The sequence below is a fragment of the Sciurus vulgaris genome (genome assembly GCF_902686455.1).
Source record: "Sciurus vulgaris genome assembly, chromosome: 3".
Classification (NCBI taxonomy): domain Eukaryota; kingdom Metazoa; phylum Chordata; class Mammalia; order Rodentia; family Sciuridae; genus Sciurus; species Sciurus vulgaris.
In genome coordinates, this window is record NC_136463.1 from 106,729,190 (window position 1) to 106,747,428 (window position 18,239).

At 35.8% G+C, this 18,239-nt stretch overlaps 1 protein-coding gene across 29 annotated transcripts in view; it reads right to left on the reverse strand.

Moving 5' to 3' along the window:
• The window catches only part of NEB (nebulin), a 200,464-nt gene that overhangs the window by 73,936 nt on the left and 108,289 nt on the right, over window positions 1–18,239 (reverse strand). For all 29 annotated transcript variants that reach the window (XM_079134469.1, XM_079134460.1, XM_079134459.1 and 26 more), the window contains 14 exons: window positions 17,049–17,252; window positions 15,940–16,044; window positions 15,691–15,798; window positions 15,011–15,322; window positions 14,134–14,337; window positions 12,967–13,071; window positions 12,091–12,198; window positions 9,391–9,702; window positions 8,462–8,665; window positions 7,465–7,569; window positions 6,856–6,963; window positions 5,526–5,837; window positions 2,808–3,011; window positions 2,362–2,466 (listed from right to left, as the gene is read on the reverse strand). In XM_079134469.1, coding sequence (XP_078990595.1) covers window positions 2,362–2,466; window positions 2,808–3,011; window positions 5,526–5,837; window positions 6,856–6,963; window positions 7,465–7,569; window positions 8,462–8,665; window positions 9,391–9,702; window positions 12,091–12,198; window positions 12,967–13,071; window positions 14,134–14,337; window positions 15,011–15,322; window positions 15,691–15,798; window positions 15,940–16,044; window positions 17,049–17,252 — 2,496 coding nt within the window. The remainder of the gene's footprint in view (window positions 1–2,361; window positions 2,467–2,807; window positions 3,012–5,525; window positions 5,838–6,855; window positions 6,964–7,464; window positions 7,570–8,461; window positions 8,666–9,390; window positions 9,703–12,090; window positions 12,199–12,966; window positions 13,072–14,133; window positions 14,338–15,010; window positions 15,323–15,690; window positions 15,799–15,939; window positions 16,045–17,048; window positions 17,253–18,239) is intronic.

Sequence of the window (18,239 nt, forward strand, 5' to 3'; positions counted from 1 at the left end):
AAGAGATGAATTTCAATTATTACAATTTCAGAGCATTTGTATCTGAAAAGTGAATGCTTAGATAAGTTTAATAGTTATAAGTATGGTCAAGTTTTATTTGAATTTTCAGTTAAATTTTTGTTGGAATTTTGGGTGGGTCTATTTTACCAATTAATTTGTTTTCTGTACAAAACAAAAAGTATTCTCCAAATTTAAATGTATTATACTAGAGGCTATTTAATGCAAAAATATCATTATGTTACCTTTTAATTTTATTCTTTTGCTTTTATCTTATTTTATTACACAGTTATATTATTTTCCTTGAATAATAAATTTTGTTTATGAGGTCAAATAAAATAATCTAGGCTTGAGAACTAATTTCTTCATCTACTAACTTTGAGACTTCGAGAACATGGGCAAATTCCTTTTGTAAGTCTCAAGTATCTCACCTAATAAAAGCAAAAAAAAAACAATTAAGTAGGTAGTACGGAAATTAGGAGTTGACTTAACATAAATGTGTTTTATTACCATAAAGTCATATACAAATATTCTGTGAAAGGTGTACTTTTTAAACAATGGAAGCAGTTTTAAATAGCAAATTATGTCAAGATTATAATAACAACAATACCATGATGTGTAAAAAAAATGTACATTTTGATTTGCATTCAAATGGGATATTTGATTTCCTCTGAAATGTAAACCATTCTCATTAAAATCTAAAGTTGATAGCTTGATTTTTGGCATAGTTTGGAATACTACGCTAGTCTTATTCATATCAGGATATCAATGGTAAGGTTCTGGTATTTTCAACTGAGAAATTTATCATGCAAAAATAGCATATAAGACTTTCCAGAACTCTCCTGCCAAAGATGCCTATGGACTGAATCGAAGAAGAGTCTATGCTGTAGTGAAGAACTGACTGCCTCTTGATTCAACCACTTGACAAGAATTGTACTGTACTATGATGTTGACTCTGGCCTCACCTCCCCAAAGTACATCTACGCCCTAAAATTGTATTGCCTTGCAAACACTGGAAAAAAATTAGTTCCCAAGTAGCTCATTACAGTAGAATTAATGGAGAAGTTGGACACATGGTGAGGAATTTTTGCTTGGCAGGCTCCTTCCCTTAGAAAGATTTTTTATTCTTCTGAAAGGATGTCACGTTCCAAACCACTGCACTAAAATAGTATCCTTCTTTTAAGGTCTTACTTATTCCATGCAAAAGCAATCTATAATCCATGAAGATGGTACCTCTCTTGAACTTTCTTGAATTGTGTACGAGCCATGTAATTGAATTTTACCTATTAACAGATTTTTCTCCCTGCTAAATGCTCTTGTTTTTTCCAGATCCAAAATGACTTATTCTGCAGGGACTTTATTTCTTTATTTCCAATATTTATCTCTTATTGTTACTCTTAGAATTAAAACTCTCAGTATTACTGAGAAACTTAGCCAGTGAAATGTTAAATAAGTGACATCAGGGGGCATCCTGGTTTTAACCCTGGCTTGAATAAGAAGCAGGAGCTTACTTTCAGGGGTAGAGCTCTTGTCTATACCATGTATAGCATGTATAAGGCCTTGGATTCAACCCCCAGAGCAGTTAAAAAAAAAAAAAACAAGGAAGTAAAAAAAAAAAGCTTACATAATGAGAATGAGTTGGCCTTCAAGATTTATTTTTTAATCATATCAAGAAAATATTCATTCATCTTATTTGTTAAACTAAGATTTTATTTAAAAAATAATGGGTATTGGATTTTGCCACATGCCTTTTAAAATCTAATAAAATAAGCACACAGTTTTGCTTTTGGGGCTATTAAATTATTAGGTTTCTTAATATGGAGCTCTTTTGGCAATCTCACATGAGCCCTGGTTGTTTGAAACATATCATTTGTGCTGCAGAATTTGATTTATTAGCACTTTAAAATTTTCCCCATTATTATTGGTCTACAATTTTCACTTTTGGAACCACCTTTGATAAGTTTTGGCGATTGTGATGGCTTTCCTTCTTTTATTAGTCTCCATGGAATGATCCTAGCATTTGAGATGATGAAGGAATGTGTTTAATAACTCAATTTTTTGCTATGTTTTCTATTTTTTTTCAGAGGTTGTCAATTCCTAAAAAAATTCCCCTTGGACCTGGGTTTTAAAATTCATTTGTATATTTTTATAAAGAACTCTCATAAATATTTCAAATTCAACTGAATCTTTCTTGTTTGGCATCTTTTCATTCTTCCCTCTTCTTTGTCCTTCACCTCTCCCTTTTGTCTTGTTGACATTGGTTCTCCAGTAACTGCTTTTGTCCTCACTCTGGGCGAAGGGCCCATGGCAAGGAGCTGTCCCCCAACCATCTCCAAACAAAACCAAGTCTGCTGTGGTACTTACGTTGCTCACATTAAGAGCATTTGCTCTAGCAAGATTGATTTCTGGAGTATCTGGCATTATGTGGATTGAAGTTTTGTCTTTGTCCCAGGCTTCTCTGTACCTTGGCTATGGAAAGAACCAATAACAAAAATTACTTCACAGTTTATATATAATTTTGCTAGTTTTAGGGTACAACTTTTAACCTTTCCTTTGAATCTGATCCAAAATCTTTTCATATTAAAGCCAAATATCTAGAATCTTTTCAATAAGTAATTCAAATTTGATATGATAAAATCCGTATTAATACCTTTTATTAATATCTTTTTGTTAAAAATAAGTAAAAATAATGTTCAACATTACTTATTAAAATTTTTAACATATTTATCTTAGAAATAGATAACCAGGTTATTTATAATTTATTTATGGTTCAAATTTGATTTTAATAGATGGAAATAAAAGTTACTTACAATACTAATATTTTCAGCATTTGATTTAGCAAGGACAACTTCAGGTGTGTCAACGATACTCGTATACTTGAGATTCACCACAGGTGTTCGGTAGACACTGTCGCATAGGATTTCCTGGGCATTTTTTACTCTCAATATTTCTGGAGACCCTTCTGGCATCCAGCCAATGCCACGCAGCCACTCCAAGTCAGCCTTGTAAATGGCCTGGGAAAGATAGCAAAGTTATGTCAAAGCAGGGTTTTGGATTTTCGCTGTTGTAATAAAATGAAGCTGTTTTTTATAATAAATAATAATTAAAGGCTAGGCATGGCGGCATGTGCCTATAATCCTAGTCACTTAGCAGGCTGAGGCAGGGAAGGTTCACAAGTTCAAAACCAGTCTCAGCAACTGAGTGAGGCCCTAAGTAAGTTAGTGAGAACTTGTTTCAAAATAAGGAAACAAAAAGGGCTGGAGATTGGTTCAGTGGTAAAGTACCCCTGGGTTTAATCTCCAGTACCAAAAAAAAAAAAAAAAAAAAAAAAAAAAAAAAAAAAAGATTTGCCAAATAATAATTAAAATAACTAAAAACAGAGGGTGCAGTGGCACACACATGCAATCTCAGTGAGGCTCAGGCAGGAGAATTGTTAAGTTCCAGGCCAGTCTGGGCAACTTAGTGAGACCCTGTCTCTAAATAAAATAAAAAGGGTTGGGTAGAGCACTTCCCCAGGAAGCATGAGACCCTGGGCTTGATCCCCAGTACCACCAGAAAAAGAAAAAAATATCAAAAAATTTAAAAACCCAGAGCACTGCCTGATGATGTAATCCCTCACACACACAGCACTGTTTTGTTTTGCTTTGTTTTTTTGTTTTCTTGTGCATATGTATTGGGGTGCCTATGCACATTCTAAAAGTTGGAATGATGTGGAAGTAGCTCTTCACTGGGGGGTATGCATGGATGATTTTTGACAAATATTTAGGCAATCATTATACCAGCCATTGCAGACTTTAAAAGCAATAATAATGGGATCTCTAGTAAGCTCTCTACATGACAGTCAAAATGAGCTTGTCAAAATTCCTTATTTAAATCTAAGTCACAATATTCTGCTTCTCTTACAGTTTCCCATTGTTTAAGGATGAAGATCAAAATCCTTGACATGGACTAGGAGGAGATGGATGGTTTGACATCAGTCCCTACATCAGTCTCAGGCTTCCCTTCACCCTGTGCTTCTGATGGTGCTGCCATTGTAGTTTGTACCAGCCCCCTTTGTATGTATTAATTATCCTATAAGTGTCTTCCTCTACCTTCTTCTGCTCTCATCCTACAATTAACTCTTTCAACAAAGAGCTTTGGAGAAAGCACTGACCTCGTTTTTCTTGGGATCATGGAACACTCTCAGTCATCCCTCCCATTGTTTTCTCACTGGTATTCTGTAATTAACATCTAGTTCTTTGTTATCAACCTCAGGAGCTATGTCTTTTTTTTTTTTTTTTTTTTGCTTCCCATATATTCACCACTGTATATTGTGCTAGTACAATATCTGATTTTTTTAAAAGGATGATTAAGAATTTATAGCTGAGCAGGTAGCACCTGGCTATAGTTCCAGCTATTTGGGAGGCTGGACCATAGCTTGAGCCCCGGAGTTAGAAACCAACCTGGGTTATATAGTGAAACTCGTTCAGAAAAAATAATTCAATCACCAGTCTATACTACTGAGTCACAACTGGGCTTTCTTGATCTAAGATAGCATCTTACTTTTAATTGGAGTTTGCAAATTCTTGGTTATCTACATCTGCTTCCTCACATATAGGTAAAAGGTTAAACAGATAAAAATTCTCTATGTTAAACACCAGTTATTAATCTTATTAAAAGTCATTGTGTTGCTTAGAAACAGTATTTTAATTGTTAGTTATGGAATACAAATATCAGGCCAAAATGGTAATAAGGGGAATGAAAAATATTAGAATATCTCTACCTCTTAAAAGAAGAATGACGTATATTTTAGTGTTTAAAATGTGATGGATCTCCAAAATTCAGAAGAAGGAATTCTCAAAAAAGATAACATACAAATTCCCCTCTCTGATTTCCTTGTAAGAATTTGATTGATGTGCATGCCTCATTTATGAATGTGGTTCATACTAATGAAGAGACTGCAGTTCTTTAAAAACTGGCCTACATCCATCACTTGACAATTCAAGAGCTGAGCCAACTTGCCTGCAATAAACTCATTTATTATTAAAAAATAAATCTCCTGAAGTATAAGGAATCCAAGCTCAGATAGTTAAAAGAAGGTGTCCATTCTATATAAGAAATAAATAACCTTATGAAATCCATCATTTCTAAAAGATTGAATGGGCATAAGCTATGAATAAATCTAAAAATGGCTTAGTAAATTAATGAAACACTACACCATGAAGAACATCCAATTAAGGGAAACAAGTGAATTTAGAGTATGACACTAACCTCTGAAATTAATTTCTGTCCTCCTTTACAGTTGAAGGACCAAGTATTTTTTATAGATTTAATGAACTACAAACCTATATCTTTCTGAATAGAAAGATTCTGGTAATAACTTAAATGAAGATGAAAACTTTCTAAATTAATTTAACAGTAAAGTAGGCAATCAAATTTGGTAAAATACTAAAGGAAAGTGTCTATATTGGGAGAGATGTTTTCCACAGCATTGGAAGGAGTCGTGGTGCCAAGCCATAGAAGCCTGTCTTCATGAGGGACCTACTTACATCACTCTGCAGGTCATAAGCTTTCCTGGCTTGGATCACATCATTCTGATCAGGAAAGCAAGACCACTGGTGCAGGTATTGACGATAGTCCACATCACTTGCTAATGCCTGGCCTTCTTTGGCAGCATTGATGGACACCATGTCCACTGGGATGGAGATTTTGGCCTTGTGGTCATTGTAGGCTTTTTTGTACAGCCTATCATTCTGCATCTTCAACACATTTGCTGCCCAAACAAGTTTTGGATCTTCCTTGGCATTGCGACATCCAATGTAATGGCCTTTCTGCTTCTCATAAGCAGTCTTGTACAGATACTGGTAGATGTGAACAGAAAAAAAGGGTTTTTCCAAATTCACTTTTCTCTAGATAGCTATTCAATATAATTCCACCTTGCTTAGATTACCTTTTATATACTGTTTTTTCTTTAAATTCATGCTATAAATTTTATATTTTTTGTTACATTGACTGTCTTCTATATGTACATGTTTAAAAATATTATGAATAATTCTAAGTCAAGAACTGTGCTTCTGGATCATCTCTCAGTACAGTCCAATCCAGCATTCCCCAAACATTAGTCAGTGTTTACTATCTTCAGATGTTTTGCCACAAACAAGAACAACCTGCACTTCATATTCCTTTAAGTCAAATGATTCTTTGTTTAACTAAATGTATTATTAAATTATAAAATTGTTTTTAAAATTTCATTTAAAATTTAAAACCCAATCTAAATGGAGGATAATCAATATTTTTATTTATTTATTTATTTATTTTTATTATTATTTTTATTTAGCTTTTAATTTTTTACAGACTGCATTTTGATTCATTGTACACAAACGGGGTACATAATTTCATTTCTATGGTTGTACGATAATCAATATTTTTGTAGCATATATTAAAACAGCCATGTAACTATTTGAAAAAATACTTGAACATGTACTGCATAAAATTATCTCAAGAACCATCAATAGTATGAGTGGCCCACTTTCTGTACCAATAGAATTCTCTGTACCCATTATATCTCCAGGTCCTATATACTTACTGATCCTGAGATTTCTGGGAAAAATAAACTATGTTTAAACATAAGAATTGCAGAACCAAGCATAAACACAGGGACTTGCCAAATTGCTGTATGAGTTATACCGGAATTTGAGATTTTAAAACAATATACTACTAATATATTACTAATATATTAATATAATGACATATTAATAATATAATATAAATGTACTAATAATAATCTGCATTCTATTTAAATATAATTCCTGGGGGATGAAACTCCCTGGGTGTCTACTAGTTAGTGTTTGTTAAGACTTGGCAAGGAAGAGTTCTTACATCACTGGCGATATCCCTGGAAGCCTTGGCATGCTGAATCCCAATGGCATCTGCTCGTATGTCATAGCCAGTCATCTTGACATCTTCCCAAGCTTTCTGATACTGTTTCTGTGAATTGAGAGTGCAATGCCACAGTCAGTCTGAAGGGAGGCGCTACTGAGTCATCATTACTTATGTTCAAGAATAGCTATTAACAGGCTGACCATTAATCTTTCCTTAAGATTCATAAGATAGAATAAGTTCATATTGAACTTGAGTTTAAGTACATTTTTAATGACATTTAGAAAAGAAATCTCAAATTTTTTTTAAAATACAGAAATTTAGGAGACAGAAAATCTAGCTTTTAAAAGGAAAAAGCAATGATGGGCCACTCTAAAGGAAAACTCAATATTATTATCCATGTATCTTAGTTTTCTTCCTTCCAAAAGAAACAGCAATGCACATCTCTACATTATAAAAATACACAGAGACCAACATAACTACTTGTCATTAGCTAAAACACTAGAAATAAAAAGAATGGTGGGAAAATGTTTTAGGGCAAAGCTTTTGATAAAAGGTTTAGCTAGGCAGTGAGCACACTGTCAAGCAGATGACCATGCTGTGTCTTACATTGCTAATCTGGATGGCATTGAGTTTGGACTGCAGCATCAGCGGGGTGTCAGCTGGTACATTCACATTAGCCTTCTCTTTGTCCCAGGCATCACGATACCGTGGCTGGTTAAAAAAAAAAAAAAAATGAGGTGGTTGATTAGTAAATAAGTTAATTATCACGTGAATAAAATGTTAAATAAAATTTAAAAGTTACCTTTGGATATTTCCTAATTTAAAATGTAGATCCTGTTTTGCCTTTATTATGCTTATTTTTATTGTTGTTTTGTACTGGGGGTTGAACCCAGGGCATTTACTACTGAGCTACATCCTCTGACCTTTTTAATTTGTATTTTGAGACAGGGTCTTGCTAAATTTCCCAGGCTGGCCTTCAACTTGCAGTCCTCCTGCCTCAGCCTCTTAATCGCTGGAATTGCAGGTATATACCACTATGCCTGGCTCATTTTGTGACTTTTATTTAAAAGGTACCAAAAGTAACTTCAAGAACACATTTATATGTGATGAAACGTAAGTTTAAAATGAGTCATAAATACAGCAGTAAAATTATTCTTTTCCATTTATTCACATTTAATTATCTGGCAAATAAGCCCACCTTGTGGGAAAACTATGATTATTTACATTGCTAGTCAGGACCTTTCTTTCTTGTTACAAATAGCTGCCATAATATCTAATACTTGTCCTTGAACTTCTCAGCCTATTTCATGATTGAATAGTCATAAAAAGGTGGGAATTTTGTGATTATAGTATCAAATGGTGGACCTGTATTATAGTTTGGGTTTCAAAATGTGATTTAAATATATCAGACTCTGGACCCACATGTGTTGACCAAAAGACATATCAAAGCAAATGAAATCTAGAGACAGCTAACTGATTGACAGCATAAATGGATACATTTTTGTTCAAACCTTAATGCTGGTATTAGCAGTTTGCAGCTCACATTTAGAATTCCTCTAGAGAATTCTTCAATTTGTCTGAGAAGGTCACCAACCTAGCTTACCTCGCTGATCTGTAGAGCATTGGTCTTTGCCAGGACCACCTCTGGTGTATCAACAATGCTGGTGAATTTGAGGGCCTCTGGTCTTGTACGATATAACCTTTCATTCAAGAGATTCTGCGCGTTTTTCACTCTCATCACATCCACAGAACCCTCTGCCAACCATCCGATACCCTTCATCCATTCCAGGTCTGATTTGTATATGTTCTACATGGAGGAGAGGAACACCCAGGAGGGAAGAAACAAATTTACCTACAGAGTTTGATACTTGCAAACCACCTCTAGATTCAATCAGCGGGGCAACTAATCCATAGAATTCAAGGATAACATTAAATGTTAAAATGTAGGTGTTACGTCTCTGACACTCATCTCTAGGAAAAGCTCACAATATTCTATAGGAATTGGAGCAGGGCTCACAAATGGTACTTGTTAGAATGACAGAAATGGCACATAATTTCTTTCTATTCTAGGTTGAGCTTCTGTGCTCACTTGAAGTCTGCCTTTTATGTATCTCTGGGAAAAACATCTGTAGGAATTTTAGAGAAAATGATCCTTAGATGTATATATAATGAGGAAAAAACCCCACCTCTATCTATATTTATCTGCGTGCCAGATAAACTTGAAGTTCAATATTTCCGTATGCTTTTATCTATTTCTGAAATTAGACATCTTATCATGCAAAGGTAATAGATCAGAACAGCTAGGATTGAAGTTCTCTACCTAATTACCAGTCTGTTTTTCATCTTGATGTATAAGGTCCTACTTCTATAAGAAAGAATCCTTCCTAAGAAAGAAAAAGTTTGAAAAGATTCTATTACCATGAATTATACAGGATACTTCAGGTTCTATTAAGATTACCATTTAAATTAAGCCTCTAGAGAATACACTGTGATTAAACACATCTCCCCAGAATCAGATGATGATATACGCACATCGCTCTGCAGTTCGTAGGCTTTCTTGGCCTGGATCACATCATTCTGATCTGGCAGACATGTCCATTGGTGCAGATAATTGCGATAATCAACGTCGCTAACCAGGACCTGGCATTTCTTGGCTTGAACAATTGACATCATGTCCAAGGGTGTATTGTGAATTCCCTTAGACTTCTCATAAGCTTTCTTGTACTCTCTGTCACTCTGGATCTTGGCAGCATGTATAGACCATACCAACTTGGGGTCATCTTGCAGGCTGCGGAAACCCACATGGTGGCCTAGCTGCTTACGGTAGCCTTCTTTGTATTTGTACTAAAGTTGTGAAAAAACAGATTTGAAAAAAAAAAAAAGTATGAAAATAATGTACTGAGAATTTTTCTTTAAATGATTTCAGGATATTTTATTTTTAAATATTTATTTAATTGTTGGTGAACATTTATTTATTTATTTATTTATTTATTTATTTATTTATTTATATGTGGTGCTGAGTATCAAACCCAGTGCCTCACACATACCAAGCAAGTGCTCTGCCGTCTGAGCCACAACCCCAGCTCTGAGGATGTTTTCTTAACTTGAATGTAAATTAGCTCAACACTGGCAGTTATTATGTATTTCCGTTTACTTTAAAGAAATTAGGACAATTTTAGGTCGTTTCTTAGAGGAAATGAATAGATCAGAAAGGAAATAGCATGACAAACAAGAATAAAAAATAATAGGTAAACTATTATTTGTTCCCCAAAGGCTCTTGTGTGGAAGGCCTGATCTCTAGTGTAGCAATGTTTGTAGAAGTGGCACTTGGGAAGTGAAAAGATCAGAAGTACTCTAACTTCATCAGTGGATTAATTCATGGATGGATTCATAACTGAAGGTGGGGGAAACTGTAGCAGTTGGGACCTATTGAAGGTAACGGGTCCTTGGGGGTGTGTCCCTGGGAATACTACATCTTGTCCCCAGCCCTATTCTCAGCTTCCTAGCCCCCATGAGGTAAGAGTTTTGATCTACCATGCATTCACCATCATGATGCTCTGCCTTATAAGCCGCAGATATGGGGCCAGCCAATACCGACTGAAACCTCTGAAACCATGAGCCAAAATAAATCTTTCTTCCTTTAAGCTGATTTCTTAGGCATTTTGTCATAATGATAGAAAACAGACTAACACACTCACATTTATTAAGCCATCACTGTATGTCACACACTATTATAAGAACTTGAATGATGGCAATTACACAATATCTCTAAGAGGAATATACTATTTTTAATTTTTTTTAAGTACTAGGGATTGACCTCAGAAGCCAGCTATCACTGAGCTACACCCCCAGTTCTTTATATTTTTTCTAAGTTGCCCAGGCTGGCCTTGAACTTATGGTCCTCCTGCCTAAGCCTTCCGTGTAGCTGGGATTACAAGTGTGTGCCACTCTGCCAAGTAATACTATTATTATCCTATACTTCAGTTGGAAGAAATAAGGCACAGTGAGTGTAACCAAGGTTGCCTGGCAAGTGGAACATAAGGTCAGATGGTCTCAGAGCACTGAAGATATCTCAGGCAGAGAAAAGTCATGCATGTGGTTTTGGAGATAGAAAAAAAATACACACAGTTCAGGGACAGAAAGCAAGATTGTTGACTTGAATCAGAAAATGACAAAGATCTGTGGACTAGATTTTCCATCAGATGAGCATCTGAGAACAAAAATGGTGTCCTTTTCTTTCATGCATTGGACAAGATAGGGAAGTTTGGACAGAAGGGAAAGAAAACTGGGATTAAGGCAATTACTGTGAACCAGCTGTGGCTATTGGTTACTGAAAATAAAAATAAGGAATAAGAAGGAGGTAACAGCTGGACACCTGAGATTAAAAAATAAATAAATAAACAGTGTCTTAAAGATTTGAGGCTGAGAATAGGAATAGGCTTGGTAGGATAATCATTTTGACTAATAGTTTTAAAATTAGTGTCAAGTGAACTTGAAAACATTACTAAAAGTATTCTACATAAGCCTTCAGTATAAAATGTTTAATATAAAATGTGAGTTCAGTCATAAGTCTTAAATGAAACTACCATCTTTTTTCTTTTTCTTTTTTTCTTTTTTTATGGTGGTGCTGGGGATTGAATCCAGGGCCTTTTTCATGCTAGGCAAGTACTCTACCAACTGATCTATATCCTCAGCCCCTACCTACTTTTATGTTGTGGAGAATGTCAGAAATATTTGGGGGATAAAATACACTGTACTCATTTCTGAATTCTTCCTAAAATTTCCTAAGGATTTTCCATGATACTCTATTTCAACTTAGAAACAATGCGGAAATTATATATAATTTATATATAATCTAAAAATGTTTCCAATATATGTTTATGATGGTTAATTTGATGTGCCAAATTGGCCAGGCAATGGTACTCAGATATTTAGTCAAATATTATACTGAATGTTTCTGTTAAAGTAATTTTCAGGTAAGTTTTATATTAGATTTATATATATACATATGTATATACACACATGCGCATACATATATATATATATTTATATATAGTTAAGGTCAATGTAAATGTGGTATATATCCCACTTAGTATTTTTAACTAAGAGAAAGTTTTTAGTACAAGACAAAATGTAACTGTTTGCATGGATTAAAAAAGACAAAATTCTTGAAAAACAGTCTCCCATTTGTTTTATAGAAGAGAATAATCACAAGAAATTGGGGGAAGTTACCTCACTAGCAATTTCTCTGGAGGCTTTGGCGTGTTTGATTTCAATGGCATCTGCTCTTAAGTCATAGCCTTTCTGCTTGGCTTCGTCCCAGTCTTTTTGGTAGAGTTTCTATTGAAGGAAAACATAGAAGGCAGCATAAGGAAAAAGCACCCATTTCTGAATTATTTTTATCGTTGGCTGTTTACTTTGTACAGCATAGGATAATTTTTAAGCTAAATATCTAACTCTATTAATGTTTGAATATTTATTCTCATCATAATATGGTAAGTGCTTGAAAATATCCCACTACACAGGACAGGGAAACTAAAAGTTGACATAAAACCTGAGAACCTTTATCAAAGTACCAGATAAGACTAGACAAGATTTTTTTCCTAACTTTGCTCTTTGACTCATCAGAAGTTTCTGCTAACGATATGAGACACAGATATCATCAAATGTAACTAAAAATTATCTTTTGACTTTCACATGGCTTTGAAATGTCAAACAATAAAGTTCTGGGTCACTCAAAAGACCTAACAAGATAACAGACACTATTGAGAGTGAAGAGGCACTTGGTATTGTTCCCAATGAATACATAAGAAACTGAGCCACAACCACTGGATAGAGGAGGATGGTATCAAGGTTGAAAGGAGATCACCAATAGGACTCAGGTATTCCAACTCCTGCAGTCTAGGCACCTAGCCATGTATCTATAACATTTAAAAGAGAATTTACATTCATTTGCTTTGGGAATGACAGCTAAAGAAAACAAAATCTAGCACTGAAAGCCATGAACATTTCTAAGGTTGGTAATTTGTCCATTATAACACACGCCATAAGCTGACAGACATGGTCGGACCCACAAAGGCCTTTACAGTTCATATTTACAGTACTTACATTGCTAATTTGCAAGGCATTAATTTGGGCCTGCAGCATAACTGGGGTATCTGAAGGAATGTTGATGTTGGTTTTATCTTTATTCCAGGCTTCTTGATACAGTCTCTGTGGAGAGAAGGGGAATATTTAATTCAGTGATAAAGAATGGATATTTGAAATATTAAGCCTTAGCAACTATTTTATCTGGAAAAATGTTTCCAATATATGTTTATGATGGTTAATTTGATGTGCCAACTTGGTCAGGCAATGGTACTCAGATATTTAATCAGATATTATTCTGAATGTTTGTTAAAGTAATTTTCAGATAAGATTAAGATTTATATCGGGAGACTTTAAACAAAGCAGAGTGCCCTCCATAATTGAGTGGGTGATCATACAATCAACTGAAGGTCCTTAACAGTCTGATCTCCCTAAGCAAGAAGGAACTCTGCCAGCAAACTGTCTTTGAACTTGAACTGCCACTCTTCCCTGGATCTCAAACCTGCCGGTCTGCCTTGTAGGTTTGGAATTGCCAGACTGCATCATTGCATGTGTCAGTTCTTTAAAATCTCAGTTTTCTCTCTCTGTGTCCATAAATGCATTTATATATACTTTCTATAGGATATGTTTGTTAGGGAGTCCTCCTGACTCATAATGCTATACCATTTATTATATAACATCATGTTTCATGTCTTATTATTAATAGGAATTACATATTTATTTCCTTGAATTATTGAGAGATTTTTTTTTTTTTTTGTACCAGGGATTGAATCCAGGGGTGCTTAACCACTGAGTCACATCCTCAGACCTTTGTATGTTTTATTTTGAGAGAGGATCCTGCTAAGTTGCTTAGGGTCTCCCCAAGTTGCTGAGGCTGGCTTTGAACTTGTGAACCTCCTCCTCAGCCTCCAAGCCACTGAGATTACAGGCATGTGCCACCACACCTGACCTTATCATTGAGAGATATTTTTCATTTTAGTGCTTCTAAGTCTGCATGTGGGAGCGGAAGGCACATTGCATTTATCAGAGTTCTGCTTTTCAAGTGCCTTTACTAAACTTGTCCAGTGACTCTCAGATCTGCCCATCACTGTAATTCATTGAAGGCAGCATGTACTTACTCAGTTTCATGGCCATTATCTGAACTCATAATCCAGAAAAATGAAAGCTTGGTAGTAAGATGATTCTTACCTCACTCATTTGCAGAGAATTGGCTTTTGCCAGGACAATTTCGGGAGTGTCAACAATGGAGGTAAATTTCAAGGCCTCTGGTCGCGTCCTATAGAGCCTTTCATTCACAAGGTCCTGTGCACCCTTTACTCTGGTCATTTCTACGGAGCCTTCTGGCATCCAGCCAATGCCACGCAGCCATTCCAGGTCTGCTTTATACACACTCTACAAAGAGAGTAGACAAAACATTGTTCCAAGTGTTGGACTCATTCGGCCCTTAGTTGAAAAATAAAGTGGAGTGGGTAATGAGCATTGGAGGTGGTAGTTCTAAAAAGGTAAGCCCTAAGATCTTACATGATCTAGGTTTATATGTTGATAACAAAAGTCATTTGTAAAACCAAATTGTTTCTATGAGCCACAAATAATAAACACCACTATTAAACAATTCCATGATATAATTATCTGATATTTCCAAAAGTTTTGTAATTGAAAAAATTTTAATGGAAAAATTTACTGAATCTTATTGCATTTTTAATCCTGTAATAACTGATCGAATGAAATACTATTTAGTATTTGAATCTGGCATAACAGTGGCAATTATTTTAAAAATATTCAACTGTTTTATATTTATTTGAAATATATCTTCATTGCCAGAAATTACAAATGACATAAGAAAACAGTTTTGAATCAAGACCAGGAAATAAAGGACATGACTTCATCTCTCTATGTTGCTTCCCATGCAATAATGCCTAAATAGGAGTTTTATATTAATGTGAATGGTGTCTCCCCACCCTGCCCGGGCTATGCCATGCATGGCTTTTTGTCCACAGAGGCATACTGGACAATTCACAAATCTATGCCTTTTCATTCCTTCTTTCCCAAAGCGCAAGTCACATACATCACTCTGCAGGTCATAGGCCTTCTTTGCTTGGATGATGTCATTCTGATCAGGTAAGCAGGTCCAGTGGTGCAGGTAGTTGCGATAATCAACATCACTGACCAGAGTCTGGCATTTCTTGGCTAGCAAGATGCCCAACATGTCCACTGGGCTAGTGAACTTGGTCTTCCACTTCTGAAAGTCCTTTTTGTACTCAAGTTCACTGTGAATCTTCCCTGCATGTATGGCACACATAATCCTGGGATCATCTTCGATGCTCTGGGCTCCAATGTGGTGGCCTTTCTGTTTCTCATATGCTTCCTTGTATTTGTACTAAATTGCCAGAAATACAGATTCAGACATTTAGTTTTAGGACCATACTTATGGTGAGAATTACAGACAATATGAAATGGGCAAGGATTTTATACCTCAAACATTTTGACATCTTTGGGCAATTTTATGTTATCTTTTAACACTATAATAAAAATAATCATATATTTTCATTGATGAAAACTTTCCCTGCAGCAACTTCGACGCAAATTACAAAACGTATTTTTCTTCTCTATGACGAGGGAAAGATCTTGCAAGATAGGAAGCAAGACCAGAGGCATGTGGGAGCAATTAGAATATGTGGTCCATCAGCCACATGTTGGATTATTCAGCAGTGTGGGGACCAAGGGAGTTAGGTGGAAGGTACTCACATCACTGGCAATGTCCCTAGAGGCCTTGGCACTTTTGATGGAAATAGCATCTTCTCTCAGATCATAGTCCTTCATCTTTGATTCATCCCATCCCTTAGTATAAAGTTTCTAGTGGAAGATGAAACACAACAGAAAATAAAAGTGTTTTAGGAAGCTAATAGGCCAATTTTAGAGAAGAAATCATTAAGGTAGAGAAAGCATTTCAATGACTTCTAGAAAAGCATAGATGACAATCAGGAAATCTCTTACTTGGCTGATATTGGCAGAATTGCTCTTTGCCAGCAGGATTTCTGGGGTGTCCGGCATCACGTGGATGGAGGCTTTGTCGGCATCCCAAGCTTCTGTGTATAAATGCTACAGGAGAGTGGGGAAGAGTAGAACCTTCTGTGAAATCCAGTTAGCATCCAATTTAACTACAAAATCAATTCTTTTAAGGTTATTTGGAGGTAGGGGGAGGAAAAGGGTAGTGGAGAATAAAACAGGGCAATATTTAAACAGTTTCACAGCTAATGTAAAGGTCTAATTATGAATTCTTTAAATCCAGTGAATCACAAGCTTCCTTTTAGGTCCTCAGAGGCAAATCTGGTGACAGAGCTATGATATAGTAGGAATCCTGAGACATCAGAGTCTATCTCAAGTTTAAACTCAACTTCACTCTTTATAACTTGTGCAATCTTCAGAATGGTACAAAACTCCTCAAATTTCTCACTTCTAAGAGGGGAATACTCATATCTTCTTTCTTGAATATTTTAAAGGATTAGCCATATATATAAAATGCCTGAACCACAGTAGGTTCTCAATTTTTTTTTCCTTTTGGTGTTTCCTATTATTACTTTCGTGGTTGCTGTTAATGAGCATGGAATAAAATAGCTTCTGGAGTTTTATACCCCAAACTTTGAATTCTGCTATCAGAGAGTCATTTTTTAAAGTAGATTTCTACAACCTAAGTTGGAAAAGCAACTAATTTGAGTTGGGCTCTAGCCCTACTATGAAACACCATGTTGCTTGGCTTATATTCTTTATTAGATGGACAGAGTAAACCAACAGCCTGAGTCTGCTCTGCCTAGGGGAGTTTGCAGGGAAAGGCGATGCACTTGTGGAATCACTAGGTGATAGCCCAGGAGGGCATGTGCAGCACTCGGAGAAATCACTTGGGGCTGTGTTTTCACAGGCACACAGGGAATTAGAGGGCATGGTTTGAGACAGTGTAGAGAGTCAGAGAGAGGCCAAGCAGAAACTCAGTTGAAGGCCTGCATGAAAATCAGGTCCATTCCACCTCCTTTCCCTGGTGTCATTTTCTGCTCCACAAGCCAAGTCCATTACCACTCTGGGGCAACAGGAAGCAGGTGAGGACTCACCTTGCTCATTGTGAGGGCATTATTCTTTGCCAGGACAATTTCTGGGGTGTCTGGGATGCATGTGAATTTGAGCTGGTTTGCAGGCTGGCGGTACTTCCTGTCACTCAGGATTTCTCCAGCTCTCTTCACCTTCTCCACCTCAACAGAGCCGATCGGAACCCATCCAATGCCTCTCAGCCATTCAAGATCAGCCTTGTAAATAGCCTGAAAATGAAATAATGCCAAATATTTAGATATTACCTAAGGATCCTGGTGCCTGAGTTTGAGTTTTCTATTTATTTATGAATGAATGACAGGGTCTAACTGCCCAGGCTAGCCTTGAACTTGTGGTCCTCCTGCTTTATTCTCCCAAGTTGCCGGGATTGCAGGCCTGTGCCACCACACATAGCTCAATCTTGATTAAACATATAAAGACAATTTATAATTCTGAAACTTATTTGTGTAAGTTTCTAGGAAGATCCTCAGGATTGCCTTACTTTGTTTAGAATAGCGGGTCAAATGCCTTGTCTTTGAAAGTAGTCAATATTTGGCTTTTTAAAGACTCATAAAATCTCTTTAATAATGTTATTTCAGTGACACAAAACCACTTTAAGGAAATTAGTACCTGCCTCCTGAAACAAGGTGTTTATTCTCTGATGTGATTCTCCACTCATCCTTGTGTGGGAATAATACTGTTAGAATTCGGTGGGTTCCTATCTTATGGGCAGTAGCCTTCACAGCCAGTCATGTGATATATGCAAAGGATGAAAGCTAGTGATCAACCATTTGTGAACTGATGTGTTTTCTGGGGACAATGAAAATGGCATTTTTATTCATATGATTCTATGTGCATGTTTCTAAGTCAAAGAATACATTTCTTTTACTTTCATTTAAGTTCCTTCTCCTGTCTTAGAATTCAAGTAAAAAAGGCATTTTATCCCTTTCATTTTCTTCCTTGAACTTAAATAATTGGCTATAGAATTTTTTCATAAATAAGGATAACAATTCTTATTGAATATTCCTTGAACTTAAGTAATTGACTATAGAAGAATTTTTTCATAAATCAGGATAACAATTCTTATTGAATATTTTTTGGGAAACATTTTTTTTAAAACAATGCCATTACTGTTACTATTCTTCCAAAAGTGACTAGTCAGAGCCTGATGAAAACATGGAGCTACAATACCAATAAGGTAGTATTTGAATCTATGG